The sequence below is a fragment of the Artemia sp. Qi Xiang Cuo genome, chromosome 10, assembly GCF_049724085.1.
Source record: "Artemia sp. Qi Xiang Cuo chromosome 10, ASM4972408v1, whole genome shotgun sequence".
In the NCBI taxonomy this organism is placed as follows: domain Eukaryota; kingdom Metazoa; phylum Arthropoda; class Branchiopoda; order Anostraca; family Artemiidae; genus Artemia; species Artemia sp. Qi Xiang Cuo.
The window spans coordinates 10,371,326-10,391,242 of NC_142803.1; the positions used below are offsets into that span (position 1 = coordinate 10,371,326).

A 19,917-nucleotide genomic window follows, 5' to 3' on the forward strand; every position below is an offset into this window, starting at 1 on the left:
AGTTTGTCTAATATTTTTTTGTGACTTGGTTTCAATTATATTTTTGGAATTTGGTTTAATTTATTGGATTGTCCTACATCTTTTTTTTTGTTTAGGGGCGGGGTCTCATAAAAATCGTTTTTGTTTGGGTCTTTTAATTATTTTTTTTTCCTCTTCTTTGTTTTGTTTTATGTGTGTGTGTGTTGAGTCTTCGGAAGGTTGAAATGCATTATGTTTAAAATACTTTTTTTTTTAGTATTTATGCTATTTCTGTTTTTCCTCTGTTTTTTCCTGGCCATAGAGCCTTACGGGGGGTTCTATATTGAGGTGCTTTTGTCGTAAATTTATTGGTTGAATAAACTGATTGATTGATTGATCATAGGGTAGTCCACGTGGAATAAATTGATTGCTTGGTAGTCCCCTGTTTAGTTTTTGATTTTTTTAAGTTTTTTTCTCTCTCTTCTTTTTTTAGGTGGATCATTGAATTTATGATTTTTTTTCTTGTTTTTTTTTTCGTTTATTTTTTTTTTTCTTGTGTTGAGTCTCTTAAAGGTGTGAATTTATGATGCTGAAAATGTTTTTGTTTTTTATGTATTTGCTTCATTTTTGTTTTTTATTTATTTGCTTCATTTTTGTTTCACCCCTGTTTTTTTTTTCCTGGCCATAGAGCCTTACGGGGGAGTTTATATTGAAGTGTATTTTGTTTAGTTTATTGATTGAATAAATTGATTGATTGATTGATAGGGTAGTCCCACATTTTCGTAAGTGTTGCCATGCTAAGCTGAGAAATTGAATTAGCTAAATTACTTAGCTAAATTTGGTGAGCCTTTTTACCCTGTAAAAATTCAAACATTAACAATTCGTCGATATCCAAAGACAACCATGACTGAAAAGGAAAGCTGCACCTTCTTAATCTGTTTGGTACCAGTATTTTTTTATTTTACTTTTGGCTTATTTGTCAACCTCACATTTTTTTTTCAGATTTGGCATCCGCTACTATCAAAAACACATAACTATAAATGGAGGTTGTTTTCAATAAAAATCTAATTTCTGACTCTTCTTAATATTTTAAGAAATATATGTTTGAGTAAGTCCCCACATCAACTACTATATTCCATTTCCACTGTCCTGGCACTGTAAAGAAAAAGCCTAAAATGGGTCTTTCTTCATTCTCGCATCCAGGAAGATTCTTAGTACCCCCTCCCCCATAAGAAATAACTGAGATGATTTTATCTACTTATGAGTGTAAATATCACTTCGTTTCCAACAATAAGTAGTTCTTGTTGACATGGGTGTAGCTTTGTTGTGCAAAACCTATTAATACCATAGCTAACCAACTCTTAAGATCTTCGATCCATCAGTCTTGTGATTTCAGTATACATTCAACTACCACTTCTGTTCGCTGATACCACAACTACCTGTTCGACTGTTCAACTCTGTTCAACCACCACAACTACCACTTCTGTTCGCTGATACCACAACTACCTGTTCGACTCTTCAACTCTGTTCAACTACCACAACTACCACTTCTGTTCGCTGATACCACAACTACCTGTTCGACTCTTCAACTCTGTTCAACTACCACAACTACCACTTCTGTTCGCTGATACCACAACTACCTGTTCGACTCTTCAACTCTCTTCAACCACCACAACTACCACTTCTGATCGCTGATACCACAACTACCTGTTCGACTGTTCAACTCTGTTCAACTACCACAACTACCACTTCTGTTCGCTGATACCACAACTACCTGTTCGACTGTTCAACTACCACAACTACCACTTGTTCGCTGATAAAACACGCTGAGATCAGCAACTAACTATTCCTCCAGCTTGACCGTATCATTTATGGCACTCCTCCTTTTGTCAACTCACTCTTTCATTGTTACTATGACTATTTTTTTCTGGTTCGAACATGATTAAATTGACTTAGAAAACATCACTTAAGGGATACGTTCCCTCTCAAACAAGCAAATTTGCGACAGCCCCACAACTGTTACTTGTAGAAAAAGGAAAAGGTACTTATATAGTTGAATTCATTTTTCACTGATCTATCCATTCACTAGGCCAGAATTATGATATTACCTTGACTTTTCCTTAAATAAGGATCTGAACTTGCTTAGAAATTAGTAAAAATGTCTCTTTTTCAACGATTTTGAACCAATTTCTGACGTATTTTTATCTGAAAAACCCTTTACACCAAATTTCAAAAATGTAATCCGTTAGATGGATGGAACTGAATCTCAGCCATTGAATGGTAGAAAAAGTATCGATTTTCGTTGACATATAAAAACTGTAGAACAGCAGGAAAATAGTACACAAAAACTCAAACAATGGACATAAGCCTTAGGAGTACTTTAAAAGTACTGTCAGACAGGCATATTTTGGAATGTTGTATGAGGTCAAATAACATCAGAAATAATCTATTTGGTTCGTGGCATACGAATAAAAAAGTGACCAATATTAATTATGCCCGCAGCAAGTAATTTTTAGTTATGCCTGCAGCAAGTAATTTTTGGTTGAGAAAACGATATTTGGGCAATCTAAGAAATCGCAAATTGGACAAAAATACTATAAATTTAAAAAATAAAATTGAGATATGAAGGTTCCTATGCAGAAAATAAGTGCAACCCTCACACCCCTGCGATCCTGCGAAAGTGTCGGATCACAGTTATAGGAACCAGGACAGGGTTGTCGGAACTTTCAAGCTTTTTGAATTCTGAATAACACTTTCCAACTTCATTATAATGCTACTGCATTACGCATATTTCAAAACCAAAATGTCATCTTTCTAATTTGATATACGTACCATGTAGTAGAATGCAACTTTCTCATTCATAGCATTTAATGATAATCTTATTAGTTAATTAAAGCGCTTACTCAATAAGACTAGGATTTAGCATGTAAAATGCTTCAGATCCCCAGGGAATATCCGAAGCTGGAAAGCCAAAGTTAGAATGACAGATTCGTTTCTAAGGCCAAATAGGTTCTCTATCTCTACCATATCGAGTTGAGTGATCTCCAGAGAGTGATCAAAGTAGCTAAGTATGAACAGTTTAAGTCGGCGAGTGATTGCGATGGGATTTAAGCAAGCGATTTGTTTCAGTCGTAATTTGAGAGTGATTTGCTATAATCATGCTAGTGGCAGATTCGATATGGTTTGGGAGGAAAATAATGAAACTCGAATTTAGACAGCTTTATTGTCTGAAAGGAAAAACACGCGACGAAAAGGATTTTCTGTGGAATTAGTGGCAAAAAGATTTTCCATCTGTGTTTGGGATTGATTATTCATTGGACCAGATGGTGCATTTACTGTAAATATTGAATTTTAGCGTCAAAGCCCGTGACACTTATGCATTATAGTGACCCCACTCAAGAAGTGGGTCAGGTTAATCTTAATTTAAATATACCTGAATATAATGAAAATCTAACACTTTAGTAGCAACATTATGGAAGTTCAGTAACTACAACAACGAATTATGGAAAGCAGGGCGACCAGAACGCGATATATTAAAGACCTAGTCTAACAAGAATACCAACTTTATATATTAAATATTTAATTAAAGTACTAAATATTTTAATTAATATTTAGTTAAATATTAATTATATATTAGTTTATGTAGTACTTATGTATTATAGCGATCCCACTAAAGAAGTTTGACCTGATCTGTCTGCGTAAAACCGGTTTGTATGTCTGCATTTGAAGAAAATTGTTAATTGTCTAATTAGCATTTAGAAAATTAGTTTAAAGGTGTATCTTAATTAAATATCTAGAATATAAGTTGGTTTTTTGGATATGTTAGGTTAGGTATTTAATATTAGGCTACGTGTTCTGGTCGGCCTGCTTTCCATAATTCCTTGTGTAGTCTCCATAATTTTGCTACTGTACTGTTATATTTTCATCACATTTAGGTATATTTCCTTAGAATTAACTTTCCGCTTAACCGTATAGTTTAGTTGTTTTACGTAGTTATGTTATTAGGCCTACTATTCTTGTGAATGTTTTGTTAACGCTTCCATTTTTAGTTTTTTTAATGCTCCTCCAAGGATATTCATTTTTTGTATAGAGGGTCGAAACATTATTATTATTATGATTATTATTGTTATTATTATTATTATTATTATTGCAAATAAGAGAACTCGTGCTTTCCTCAAAATCCGCTTGAAAACTCGACATATCTTGGTTAGTGATTCAGCTCCCTCCTCCCCTATGAAGTCTTGATATTTTGTAATTGTTTTATACTTTCCGTGTAATTTTTTTGTTTTTTAACTAAGCTCCTTCCCACCAAAATTATGTCGGTTCATTTGACCCAAAGAAGTACCGGGACTTAAATAAGTACCCGAAGTTGAAAAAATGTAATTGAATATTTTAACTTAGTGTAGGTGATATTAAAAAGAAATTAAATTTAAGTGAAATGATGGTTATGTCAACAAGTGGGGAGGAAGTGGGAGTAATTTATAAAAAAAAGGAGATAATTAGCACCAAATACAGTTATCAGCTAATATCAGGGGTCTGCTATGTTAGTGATTGATATCATTCAAAGAATTGCTATGAAATTTTAAATGAATATCTGATTGAAACAGGTGCACCATATAAGTGGAAGGGGAAACAAGGGGAATTTGTCCCTTTATTCTCCCCCCACTATTTTGAAATTGCCTCTTATGGTATTTTCTTAATGAAAAAACGAAAAACAACAACATTTTCCAAAATCTAGGAGGACCTAGATTTTGGAAAATACTTTTTTTGTATCTCTATTTTTTTTTTGTTTAATTCCCTACCTCCGCAACAATTTAGTAAATTGGTGCACCTGGGTTGGAACAACAAATATGTACTCGACCCGTGAAAATTTTCTGTGGAAGTGGCTGGGTCAATCCCTGGAAACAGGGATTAAGGCACCCACCTGAAATGGCCTTAAAAATTTTCATAGACAAAATAATATCTTGTTATATCTTGATAAATATTCATGGAAGGAATACTTGTATTTTTGTAATTTTCTGTTGGATGGATCCTTCTGGGTCGAGGCTCAGGCCTCAAAGGCCCGTTGCCTCCACACCCTAAAAAAATGGCCAGGTGAACCCAAAAAGAGTGATTTGCTCATCCTTACCATGTATTTTGACAGCTTTAGGAGCCTTGCTTCTCCCACAATATCTTCCAGCTTGACAGTCAAAAGATGAAAAAAAATCAACCCGTTGTCTACTCCTAGCAGGTGTAGACAACGAACTAGAAGGAGTAGACAACGAACGAGGGGTCTGATCTTCTATCAGACCCCTCCTTGTTTCAACGGTTAGCTTGTATTTTTGGCATAGTCTATAGACGAATAAACCCCCCCAATTCAGGCAAGGTGCTTCCGAAAATTCCCGAGTCGTAGCATGTGTTTATTCATCGTTGGGTAAGAATTGGGAGTACTTACTTTGTTTCATTGTATCCTACCTTCTTATTCCAGCTGTGTTCTATTCTTCTATTGCTCCATCATTCATCTCATTGTCGCCTTCCAGCAGCCCTGAGAAATGGGGATGACAGGTTCTGGTCAATATTATTTTTATGGAAGGATAGTTTAAACAGCTATGTCTTGGGAATTTCTTTTTTTTAGAAAAAAAATTATACTTTCTCAGCACCTGAGCTGGTGAGAAATTGACTAGCCTCACACTAAATAGGATACGCGAGAGAAATAGACAAGCGTCCTAGGGTCCCATTCATGCTATAATGATACCAAAATTGGAGGACATAAACGTCGCAGCCAGACTACGCGATGACGGAATGATTTCCACCAAAGCCCTGTTTGCCTCGGGAAGTGCAAGAAGAACTGAGGTGTAAAGTAAGAATCAATAGAACCATTCTTAAAGGTCAAAAGATATGAATTTATATCTTCAGTAATTAGAACCTCAGCGCTCTGGAACGGTCTTTGTGAGGTGTCCTACTATTTGCATGGCTTTCTCAAAGAAACCAGGCTAACAGTCATCTCAGCGAGAAGAAATGATGCAGATAAGCAGAAAAGTTTTGTTTTACTGTTTAAAGGGTTTAGCTATAAAAGCTTCGTGATATAGACTTTACTCATAGTATAAACTTATACTATAGACTTATAATATAGACATAGCATAGACTTAACTCAGACTTTATTTTAAAGAAGCCAAAAACTAGTCCTTGAAAATACATCTGGAGGGGAAATATTCAAGATGGTAGGAGTCTAACTGCAAAACAAGTAGTAAGGAACGGTTTAATATACATTTTAATCGATCATACACTAAAGAAGTAAAATCGTTGCCAGATATAGATGATAACGTTCTGTTGAAACTGAACATTTTGACTTTTGCTTTGAACTAGCATGGGGGCTAGGTGACAAGTAACAGTACTTTTGAGGAGAATTGTTCTCCATGGGAAAATATCTCTAGAAGTTAAGAGAGGGAATAATACTTCATTTTATCACTTTTAATCAGGAATACTTATTTTCTTTGAACAATTTCCAAGGGCTGTTCCTGTCCCTCTTCAAATGCTCGCTTATTAACTTCAATACATTTTGTTTTTTAGATTGTCCTAAATTCGATGCACCGATATCAGCCTCGAGTATTCTTAGTGAAACTACGACCTGAGCAGAATCAAGCACCCACTGATCTCGAAGGAGAGCAATATCGAAGTTACCTCTTCTCTGAAACGGTTTTTACAGCTGTTACTGCTTACCAGAATCAGTTGGTAAGTTTTTTTTCTGAAGACGCAGTAAATAGTAAGGCCAGGATTATGTTTAGAAAAAAAAATTCCCCGAAAAGGTTCGGTAATGCTTTAAGGCAGGACATATAATAAATAGGTAAATATTTGTGTTACAGTTTGTCTGGAATTCCTAGGTGTAGATTTTTTTAAAATAAAGCGCATCCACTTTCTATTTAGAAGTGAGGGGGGTGGTGGATTATAAAAATACTCTTAGGAGAATAAATATAGCAGGTAAATTGAAATTTTGATATTCTTAAGAGAATTTAGATGGGGCTCCTGTTCTTACTTTTGAGAATTGTTAACATTTCTCAAATCAGATAAACTATAAACTATAGTTTTATAGAATAGAATATTCTATAGAATATTCTGTATTCTATAGATATATATATTCTATATATTATATAGAATATATTCTATATTCTATATAGTTGAAACTAAGTTCAAACTATAGTTCATCTGGTCATTGATTGATGCATGAAGACAAATGAGTATGCTATATAAAGCTGTCATATCACATGACTGAAATTTCGAATATTAAAATAGGCATTGGAAAAAAATATATTAATTTAGTTGGTTCAAATAATCATAAAAAATAGTAAAGAAAATAAGAACTAAAGTTTGTTAGACATTATTTTTTCCAGATAATTTTAAAAATGCAAAATAACTAATTTGTACTTTTTTACATACAGTATGCACTAGTTTTTGAGCAGGATTGAAATTCAGTCTAGGTATATTAACTAAGGTTTGCACATTGACTTTTTTAAAATATATCTATATTTGCCTATACGTAGATCTCCACGTTATTAAAGGTTATAGCCAAATCTAGTGACCAAATAGGAAAGTATGGATAACTTTTCTTTAGTTCAATGGTAAACAGTATGTTTTAATTTTGTTGGTATCGCATTTTCGTTAGCCAATCAGAAGATTCCTTGTTTCTGTAGAGACATAGATCCATAGAGACATATATATATATATATATATATATATATATATATATATATATATATATATATATATATTTTTATATATATATATATATATATATATATATATATATATATATATATATATATATATATATATATATATATATATATATATATATATATATATATATATATATATATATATATATATATATATATATATATATATATATATATATATATATATATATATATATATATATATATATATATATATATATATATATATATATATATATATATATAGGATATTTAAAGGGGATTAAGGTAATTCTATGAGGTTTTTCAAGTGTCATGTTATTTTTATCTTTGGACGAAATGTTTTTCGTATTTTTGGACTTTGTACCTTTAGACCCATCTTTTCCCTTCAGATTACCAAGCTGAAAATAGACAGCAATCCTTTTGCCAAAGGTTTCCGAGATTCAACAAGACTTACTGACTTCGAAAGGTAAGTCATTTTCATTTTGTTTCCCTTTGTTCAGTCGAAAAAAAATATCAAAAGATTTTCCACCATTTCAGGCATTGATTCATCTGTGTGAATGACAATTACTAAACCTTTCAACTATGCTGAACAAAAAGGCTATCTCAGATTTGTTATTGAATATTTTTGGGGAAATGACAAGTCTATGAGGGGTGGGGCTGAAAAGAGGATCGGAGGATCTAAAATGGAGACTCTTGTCCATACTTCATTGAGTGTAAGCACCTTGAATTTTCCTATAAATGCAAAAATTAAACGAGACTTTAGTTTTAAAGCTTTCTAGAAATGTCTTACTTTTTAGGCAACTGCTTAGTGTTGAAGAAAAAAAGAACAGGTCGTTCTACCCTATATAGGGTCCTTGGTCTAAAGGGAGCTATAAGCCTTTTTCAAAAGCTGTTGCTTCTGAAAAAAAAAATAGTCAACTAATAAAACTTAGTATATAAGGGAGGACTAGTAGGATTTCTTCGAGCAGGGGTAGGGCTATAATACAGGAGTAGTGTGGTAGGATTGACTTCACAAGATTCAAGATATCTGAAAAAAAGTTTTGGTTTAGAGTTTCGAAGAAAGAAAATTGGCCTTTCATCCAATTTCGAGGCATTTTGTTTCGAATAGATGGGATTTTTTTCTTAGTTATGAGGTCATTTGCAGAAAAAGGAAGCTTATCAGGGGCGGATAAAATTACCCCTTGGAAACCAGCAATTACTAATGCGTTACAAAATTTCGTTAAATTTAAATAAAATATAGCTCTTACGGGCAAAAAACTCTTCTCTCATTTATTTTCTTTTGCCCGTCTTGAAGGGAGGGGCAAAGGTAATATCTTAAAGATTTACCTTAGATACAAATTTCAGGAGGAAACGTAGTGGAACCTTAATCATTTTATTAGCATTGACAATGTAACCACGGGTAAGTGTAACCGATTATACCATTACTGTTACGACAAGAAATAAATCAATTAGTCCTTATATTTTATTATCTTTACTGTTTTCCACATTAAAATGTTTTCCACATTTTTAACACCTTCACCGTTTCCCATCACTTTGACTGGTTTAAGTAACGTGTCATCGAATGTAATCAAATAACTCTATAAAACACAAACAGAAAAAAAAACAAATGAAATACCATGCTGGTTCCCGCTATAATGGCCTATACAATGCACGTTCTTTGGTTTGGGGGGGGGAGGGTATCTCCTTTTCTTTAGTGTCTTTCCTATTTAAACTATTAGAAGTAAATACCACATGATTTCTTAAAAATTCAGAATTTTCAACATCTTACCATTCCCTAAATACTTAAGAAAGTTGACTAATGTTTCATCAAATTTGATCAAACGTCTCAACAAAGCAGAAATATTTAAAATTTTTAAAATATCAAAAAAGTCTTGCCCCCTGCAAACATGTTTGTAGATTAGCGTCCCTGGTTATAATTAGAATTTATTTTGCTTTTATTAGCAGATAGATGTCTCAAAGTACATTTAGGTTCCGGAATAGTTACATAAATCCTTCTGCAGATCTAGGCTACACAACATTCAATGGACGAGTAATTCGTTTTGCCATTTAAAACAATTAATCTTTTCTTAAAAATGTACTAAATTAAGACTCAACCAAGTGTACTCTGACGCTAAGACCGAAAAAGTTAAAATTAAGCTCCCACGAAAAATATTACAGATCAGAAAATACTCAAGTCTTCACGAAGTCTCTTTCCCTTTCCCTTGCTTGTTTTTATACTTTAAAGCTGCCGATTTTTCTACAGAAACGGGAACACCACCAATGAGAGAACTTCAGGGCTGTGTCTAGCAACAACTGCGTACCATGATTTTTGTTCGGGGGATATTTTTTCAGGAGGGGGATAGGTACAAAAGAAAATATTAAAAATAGAATTAGAAATTTGTTTATTACGTTTGTATGATTCGAAAAAAAATTTCAAGGAAGGAGAGGTGTTCAAAGCCGGTACTCCCCCCTTCCAGATAACACCTTGCCTAGCACTCAAATCTAGAGGTTTGTATGATTTCCACTATAATTTCCTACATTTTCATATAGCTCGCCACTTATTCTTTTTTTTCTTGTTTTTTAATAATGACAAAAAGAACAATGACTTTCCCTCACATGGAAATCTATGAAATTACTGAAGAATTTTCTGATGACAGTGGTTGAAATGCATCGTTCGTATTAATTTTTCGGAAATAGCCGAAAGATTCAAAAGCTAGCTGATAGAACAGCAAATACCACAGTAAGGAACTCTCAAAATTTTAATGAAATTTACGGCTTGAATCAGTAACTTTTCTGCCAGTTTTGTTGGAACATTTTTGACTTAATGTATCTAAGATATCTGTCAAAATTTATATATTTTGTGATGATTTTATTTCATCACTATTTTATTAATGAGTCTCAATTCTCTTTGTTGTAGTATTTGCATTATATTTCGCTAGTTAGTCATGTATCCGAAAAATTTGCTTGGCCTGTATTTATTCGGTGTCTTCACAAAATTCCTCATTAGCTCTTTATATTTTTGTATTTTCAAAGTTTTATGCCCTCTTCCCTTTCCTGGAAGCCAGCTCCTACACATACCTAAGCTAAAGTGTCCACCGGGGGTACCAATTAATGAAACTATAGGGGCGGAGGCAATGATTATTTTTAAATTCTATTATGAAAACACAAAAACAGATTTTTTTATGATCTGGGCGAGGCAATTTTTCGATTTTTCAATGAAAATACCAAAAGATGTCGTTCAAAATCGAGGGGGATCCTCCTGTCCCCTTTAGCCTAATTTGGGGCTGATATATGAGTTACGATTTTGAACGACATTTTGAATGACAGCCAAAGAGTAGCAGAAAAGCTCAAAAACCCAGATCTGATAACCCAGTTTTAAGTATTTTCGACATAACACCTTTACTTTAGGTGTTGTTTTCCTAGACTACACTGCCGTTCTAAGACGAACAAATAAACTTTCAAATGGGGATAAATCCGTTTCCATTTTCACAGTCTAAATAAATGGATTTATCCTTATTTAAAAGTTTATTTGTTCAGTTTTAAGTATGTTAATAGCTAACAATATCATCAACCAAATTACTAACACCAAACAAATTTAAACAGAATAAAACGCTATATCAACAAACTGGTTTCTTACGTCTAAAAATCGATAACATCAAGACCATTTAGCTCATAGTTAAGCCTATTTAACCATAAAAATATGAAATAGGTTTTTTCCTTTAGTCTATCGGCTGTATTAACACCTTCTGTGTTATCAACCTGAACTTCTTTTGATTAAGTTTTCGCCGATATGTGCGAGGGGCGTTTTAGATTGCGTGCATATAGGAAAGTGTTGATTGTTTTTTCTTTGTGTAATAATCATACATTGCTGTTATGATTAGACCACCTTGACTTTGTCTTCTTTATCATGAAATAGCTATTTATTGGCTTACTCGGGGGGTGATTGAGATAATTAAACAATGATGATGAGAGCGTACATATAACTTATTATTAAACCTTAATGAAGTCAGGTTTCTATGTGATCTTCATATGACTTTCTCAAAATCGGACTGAGTAAACGTACCTCACATGTCGTAAATGAAAATAATTGTTCACTAAAAAAAAAAAAAAAAAAAAGTTACCCAATGTTTACATATAGTATTGGTTATTGGGAAGTATACAGCCGTTTTCAAGGGGGATTTTTATGGTAGTGGGGGGGGGATCAGGGGGCTATGTGGGAGGATCTTTCGATGGAGAAAGTTTTTATGGGGGAAGGGAAATTGCTTTGAAGGGGCGCCGGATTTTCCAGCATTATTTAAAAAAAAGATCAGAAATTAAATAAAAAAAATAACAAGTTTTTCAGCTAAAAGTAAGGAGCAACATCAAAAACTAAAACTAACAGAAATTATTACGTATATGATTGGGTTCGCCCCCTAGTCAATACCTCGCTCTTTATGCCAAGGATTTTTTAGTACTTTCATAAGAGCTATTTATTCCAATTAACGGCCTTTGTGATTAAGGGGTCATTTTTAAAAGAATTGGAACAAAACTCGAACTTTAGCGTAAAGAGCGAGGTATTGACTAGGGAGAGAACCCCTAATATATGTATAAAAATATATGAATATAGAAGTTCGTTACGTAAGTTAATTCGTAAGCTATGTATATTTATTACTAATAAAAACGTTCGTAAATAAAGTTAAAAAACATTCGAGAAAGCCATTTAACCAAAAAAAAGTAAAATTAATATGTAAATTTTGTTTTAATTATTCATGTAGCCTACGGTGAACCAAAATCAAAACTGTATTAATTCAAAAACATTCAAAAATTAAATAAAAAAAACAAGTTTTTTTAACTGAAAGTAAGGAGTGACATTACAACTTATAACGAACAGAAATTATTCCGTATATGAAAGGGGCTGTCCCCTCCTCAATGCCTCGCTCTTTATGCTAAAGTTTGACTCTTTCTCACAACTCTATTTTTTAAAACAATAAAAACTTTTAGCGTAAAGAGCGAGGCGTTGAGGACAGCCCCTTTTATGTACGGAATAATTTCTGTTCGTTTTAAGTTTTAATGTCATGATGACAATTTTATCCCTTCCTCCCCGCAAATTTTTCACTCGGTAACTGTTGGTCAATGCAGGTTTTGATGAAGGATTTATAAGTAGAAATTGCAGTTGTTTTATATACAGAAGTAAGATTGATAGTAAACCACAATTTTTTGAATTGAGATGTTGAGCTCCACGCCTCCCCCCCCTCAAGCATGATCCCTGTGTATTTTTTAAAGATACGATACTATATTCATAAAAAAACAAAATCAAGCAACAAATATGAGGGACTGATCCATGTCCTGTGAAGGGGGGGGGGGGAGGATACTATATTATTGAAACACTAATTTGTAAACAAGAGAGAGAGAGAAGGAGAACAAAAGAGTTCATTTGGCTCAAGTTGGTAGTAATAGAGAAAAAGCTATAATGATGATAATAACAGAAACCAAAAAGATTTGAAAAGTATCTTGAAGGTACCAAACAAGCGGCCTTCTCGAGCTGAATCAGGAAAAGTATTCCGTATAATATGATACACAACAGAAGGATTTAAAATAAGATATTACTCTTGGAGAAAGCAAGACTTGAATATTTTGAGACCTATGGAGGTGAAATAAACTATCAGAACACCTCCGTCTATACTTTCCATTAGGGACTTCCAAATGGTTATTTTTGGTACCATTGCCCCTTATGGACTTTTTTAGCACGCAGACCTTCTTCCACTTTGAACACACAGCTAGGAATATATCTCATTGGGGAGGGGTGTGAAGATCCAAAACATTCTAAGGAGGTGAGTATATTTGCGCTAATTTGAGTCTTAATAGCGGCAAACCGCTCGAAAATTAAATAATTATTCTTCATTGGCGCTCACAACTCCAAGTCCTGGGCGTTATATATGTTTTTGGCGGAGAGGGAACAAAATGCAAAAATATAAATTTTTAGATCACATATTTCCGCATTCCCTGTGGAGTTGTTCAGACAGATATGAACAGAATAACCGGGAATTTCAGAACGAGGTAGGGGAGACGTAGTAGGTCAAATCGTCCATATTCCTTATTATAAAAAAAATAAATTATTTCTTGGGTGGGGGTCAACACGGAAACTATAAATAGGCTGGACTGAAGAGACTTCAACAATGTATCAGCCTCAAGTGGCTTGGCACTGCGGTGAGGAGTTAGTAGCACTAATTAAAAATTTGCCCAATTCTAGGCTCACATGGAAAAAGGAACTACTATATGAACCACTCGTGGATCTTCTCAATGCACTGTTTTAGTCGCCGTTATGTTCACAAATGATTGCCTCTTCCGTTATTGATGCCGTTGTTTCGAAAAAAAAAAATTTGGCTATCAATATACGTGGATGTGGCTGTTCCGTGGAAAAAAAAATGCCTAGTTGCTCAATAAAAATTGAACTTTTTAAATCAATAAATTATTTGAAAAAGCAACCAAAATTGTTTAAATTGACAACTTCCCATGACAAACAAATATTGATCCTGTGTGGACCTAGAACAAGATGAAAAAAGACAAAAGTATGCATTTTCATTCGATTAAACACCTTCATTTGGATCTGTATTTAGGGGAATCAATTCAGCTGAGGGGGAGTCGGAGTAATTTGCCTTCCTCTAGATTTTGTTGGCCCCTTTAGGTTTTTGAAAATACTTTTTCTTATATTTTCATTGAAAAAATTATAAAAATGATAAAATCACCCACCCCTTCTTTAGATTTTGAAAAATACATTCCCCACTGTATTTTCGTGGATTGACACCACTGCTGCTTATGGAAGCTTTATAAATAAGCTTCATATTTTGCTCCATCATTTGGCACGTACTTTAAGTTCGAGGTTTTTGCAGTTTAAGGTTTTTCATGACATGAGTGAGTAGACACAGTATCATCGCGTGTGTAAAGGGGTGTATAGCCAGGAACTGCGGATAGGTCTATAATTTTAATTTACGAGGTTAATTTCCGACAAAGCGGCCCATAACTTTTGGTAATCAACGCCCTTGTCTATCTATTTCGGTTAAAAGTGAGAAAAAACGGATCTTTTCGACATTTTTGGGTTTGATGAAATGTACTCATCAGAAACCATAAAATTCTCAAGTGTTAAAATGAGCCCCTATTAAATAATGGAGAAAGATTGCTTTTATAAAGCACGAAGCGGTGAAAATAACCCTTATTTGAAGGCAGTAAATTTGCTGCTTTTAGACTAATATCTACTACTATTATAGGTTATTTTCTTCTCCTGAATTTTTTAAGCTGAAAAAAAAAATCACTAGATTATTAATAATATATCTTGATATGGTGCCGCCACTAGACGAATGTTCGAAGAATTTTGCAAAGGAGACTAAATATTATGCAATAATTAAAATCTATTATTTCTCTATTTAAAAATACAAAATATTGTGAAATTAAAATTTCCAAGTATGTGTAAAACACTTCAGCTATTATTATGCATTATTTTATTTTATTTATTTTATTTTATTATTCTTCTTCTCCTTCTGAAAAGTTGACATAAAGAATTAGAAGATTATTAATAGTAATGCGGTATGTGGTGCCGCAACTTTAGCTATGCTTAGAGGACTTGAGACTAAATACTATTCAGTAATTATTACTTATTTATTTTACTAGTTACAAAATAATATTTAATGATTTAAATGCTATTCAAATATGTTTTAAGTAAAATTGGTAAATCCTCTTTCTTATTTTAAAAGAGAAAAGAAATATTTCTTGAGCAATATCTGAAACGGTGGTCAAATCTATGCCATACTCAAACTATAATAATCAAATTCAAGATTCTAACAAATGAATTACCATCCACCTTTCTTATTCTGTTTTTTTTTTTAATCTTACCAACATTCCTTTCAGTTGTAATCTTCGCCATATTGAAAAAAAAACTCTATAAATTTGAGTGCTAACACTCAAACTTAACTGAATTAATTATGTGACATTTAACCAAGAATTACCCAAATCTGCCTATGTGTTTTGCAGGGTTTTTTTTCTGGAACACGGCTCCCCTTCTACGGTAGCACCAAAAATATAAAATTAAGAAACCATTTGCTCCAAGATCTCCCTGTCTACCTTGTACTCCCTTCCTTCAATGTTATACACCCATAACCCAAATATGACCCTAATATAAAACCTAGTCTCTACACCATCTTACACAACAATACAATACACAATTCAGAAAGCACCGATGGTACTTAATTAAGAAAGTACTGATTTACTTAATTAAGAAAACACTGATGGTTTTTCTCCAACTAAGGGCTCATCACAGAAAGATACGATTCGTATAGCCAGTCTGTCTTTATATCAGGTTCATCATATTGCACTTTGGGAGCTGTGTAAGCAGTAATTTAAATTTGAGTAGGTCAACCAATGCGGGGGGGGGAAAATTGTGATAGAATGGGCGAAATATAAAAATACTGGGGTAATTTTTCCATTGGAGAGAGGAGCATCAGCCCAGAAACACCCCCTTTCCTCTGCTTGTGTCCTTGCGCTATACAAAATTTTAAGGTATAGGCATATGTTCCTTCTAAAACAAGCAATTTTGTGATTAATTTAAAAAACAAAGTTTTTCTGAGGAAAGTAAAGAGCGAAATTGAAACTTAAAACAAACAAAAATTGTTACTTCACAGCCTACATAATGTATATGATAAAACAAGTGCAAGTAAACTAACTGGTGATATTTCCCTATGTTTGTAGGAGTATAGAAAACTAGTGCTTTACTGAAAACACAAAACAATATAGGAGTTTTGGTACAGTAAAAGTAAACCATTTAAGGACACTTTTAACAGTATAAAAATAAAGCATTTTATGACAGCTTTTAGCTTATTAAGGGTGCTTGGAGGAGTAACACACGGGAGGTGTTCTTGCAAACCTCCGGCTAACGGTATAGGACCATAATTATTACAATGATACTCTTTTATACCTCCAAGCTTTTCTACTTATGAATTAACACCAAAAGTGTTGTTTGAGCAAAGTGTTGATGAGCAATAGCTTTCAAATGAGCCATTAAACATCACTCTAAAAAGTTTTGGCAGCCCACTAGCCGCAGCTTTTCCGCTTGAGACATGGCACCAAAAGTGCCGTTTTAGTGCCATTTGGAACTGGAAGATGCTGAAATTTGCAGGAAGAACGTAGATATAAGGAAAATCTTTTATATGAGCTATCAAAAATCTGTCTACGATGCTGTGGTAGCCCTCTAGTCCCACCCCTTGAGAAACGGCACAAAAAGTGCCATATCTAGTGCCCTATGGCACTTGAAATTGTGGTATGAGAAATAGCTTTTGAATGACCCATTAAGAATCTCTCTATGATGTTCTGGTAAACCACTAACCCTGAAAAAAAAAGAAAAGAAAAAACAAACGGGAGACGGGTCAGCTACTAATGCAAAAAAGTGATTTTCCTTGTTGTTCAAGGTGGGGGACTGTAAATTCCCTGCAAAAGGTTTTCGACTATGCTAATTACAATGGTACACTTTTTATTTTGATCTGACACCATTTTCGAGGGGTTTCAGGCTCTTTTTCGAAATCACTGTAAATATTTCTTCGCAATAAACTTTTACTTTTAACATGGGCCGAAATAATAGTTACCATTCCTGAATCAGTGTCAGATGGCATATTTTTCACTAGGCATTAAAAAAAAAAATACCATTTTTAACTTTTGGTTACTATGGGCTGTGGTTCGCTCTTTACCAGGTTGCAGCTACTGCTTTAGTCATGATAAGCAGGGGAGTAGCTTCAGTATTTTTATTGACGGGGCATGAGGGGTCCATATCCGGATAGTCAAGGGGCATGGCTATATAATAGTTATTTTCTCCAAATTATTGGGGGGCCAAATAACTCCCCTTGCCCCCCCCCCCCCCGAAACGACGCCCCTGGTGATAAGTCTGCTGCCGAAACTTGTGCCAAAAGAACATGATACCTATATCATTGCTTTCATTAATTCACTGAGCCTGAATCATTATATTATTGAGACTTTTTATAGAGAAGAATCTAAATTCGCTTAAAAAATAGGAAAAATGTAATTTTTTCAACAGATTTCAACCAATTTTCTCCTTATTTTTAATCTAACAAATCCTGTACCGGATTTCAAAGAACTGAATAGAACTGGATAGAACTAAATAAAATGGATAGAACTGAATCTCAGCTACCGGGTAATAGTAAAATTTTCCATTTTCATTCATTTACTAAAATCATACGAGAGCAGGAAAATGACATACTACTGAAACTGAGCCCCCCCCCCTTAAATTAGTTATGATGGACATCTTTAAACGGACTCTAAAATTTGGCGTAAATGTCACAGTGAGCTCTATGTTTATTCATGAATCGTCAGCTGTAAATAATATGAATGCTGCAGTGATTGCTAAGATGCTTTGACAGATGATGGCTTTTCTAAGTAACAAAAGAGATCTTGTAACAGCAAAGTGGTGATTTTGAACCTTTGTGCCACAAAACATCAGTCTTTACCAAAAGAGGATCGGAGTGTTAGAAAATGTTAGAAATTAATGGTAGAAAGTGTTAGAAATGAATTCTAACACAGCCAATTGATTTTTTAAGGTCTAAAACCTTAGCCAGGCGATTTTCATTCCCCCTCTCAACTTGAAAAACGGCTTTACATAGTGCAGATCAGGACTTGTAGTATAGCGTGAATGCCGCCGTGAGTTCTGTCTTTATTCATACAAAATTAGGTAATAATAACATGGTGATAATGACATTAATTACTTTTAAAGTAATTAATTTAAAATAATTTTTCCACAATATAAATTTTTAAAAGAAAAGTAAACAGCTACATTAAAACAAAGACAAGCAGAACTAAAATCAAATAATATTTCAAGCGCAAAAAGGCCATAAATCACAATCAATCATTAAAAAAAAAAATCCAAAACAAACATAAATTATAACACACAACCAAGTCAAACGTCAGGAGAAGAGAAAATACCACAAATAGGATGAAGGCTTGCACTTCATACACCCTCGATAGACTAGAACGTCGTTTGCGCTTTACTGAAAACAATTTTTATTTCGATATTTGTGTTTTTGTTTCATTTCTCAGAGCATCAAAAAACAAACAAAAAACAGCATAATGAACAAGACTACTGGAAGAACAAATAAGTGTGGATTGACACTTTACTATACACTGATAATCATTCATGAAAGTCTCATCAGCAAATTTGCATTTACAAACCTTACAAAACAGAAAATCTTCAAAATGTATTTTGGTAAACAGTTCGTGATGACAAACTGTAAGTGAAAAGCTTCTCAGCCCAATAGTAACCAAAACTCTAAAAAAAAACAGTAGGTACATCAAAAGAACTGAATTTTTATGATGATTTCAAATATATAGAATTCATTAGGTATAATGACACCCATCCAAAGTTAAGAGTCTCAGAAGGTTTGCCTGATATCAGGAAAGGGGAAACATCCCAAAAAAGTCAAACAATCTTAACAAAAATTACAATGTCAGATTCAGCATATCAGGAAACCCAACCATAGAGGTTTCAAACTCCTTGTATTTGGATCGGATTAACGACACTTAATGACTACTATGGTCCTTGCCTCGGACCTGCAGTGTATTGCTAGAAGTGGGCTCGATCTCTGGGTCTCGCATTACCAAGCTGAGGTGAAACCCGCTGCGCCACCATAGGACTTGATTAAGCAGGATTCATACCTCTAGACCAGCAGGCTGATAGTTTCAAGCTTTTATTCTTTTTTTTCTCCAGGATGATCGTAAAACCAGGAGAGGGTTCATTCAAACAGAAATCTAAATTTCTAATGATCTGTTTCAGTGACCAAAAGGTTTGGAGGGTAACCAGCCCCCATTCCATGTCCTTTTCCTCCAAAAATATCCAATCAAAATTTTGAGGTAGCCGTTTTATTCAAGATAGTTGAAAGGTCCAGTAACTATGCCTTCAGGATAAATTGGTTCCGTAGTTCCTGGGGAACGGGCTGTAAGTTACGTGACTAGCCCATTGTTGACATATAGCCTAGTACTTTCTATTTGGAATATATATGTTTTTTTTGGGGGGGGGAGGAGATTCTCTGCGAGGGAGGGGAATTTTCTATGGGAATAGCTTTCTGTGATGAGGAATCTCTCCGGGGGAATTTTTCAGGGAAAGTTTTAACATAAGGGGGGAGAGGGGATTTCCTGGCATGATTTGAAAAACGGTCAGAATTAAAGTAAAAAATAATTTTTTCAGCAAAAAGTTAAAATATTTAAAACACTTAGCCGTTCCCGAGATATTACTGATACGCGCTTTTGACAACCTGCA

At 33.9% G+C, this 19,917-nt stretch overlaps 1 protein-coding gene across 1 annotated transcript in view; it reads left to right on the forward strand.

The window, feature by feature from the left end:
* LOC148947454 (T-box transcription factor TBX20-like) overlaps positions 1–19,917 on the forward strand; it is a 111,054-nt gene that overhangs the window by 74,616 nt on the left and 16,521 nt on the right. Inside the window, exons 4-5 of the mRNA XM_089095270.1 lie at positions 6,508–6,669; positions 8,042–8,118. Of these exons, the coding sequence (XP_088951396.1) occupies positions 6,508–6,669; positions 8,042–8,118 (239 nt within the window). The remainder of the gene's footprint in view (positions 1–6,507; positions 6,670–8,041; positions 8,119–19,917) is intronic.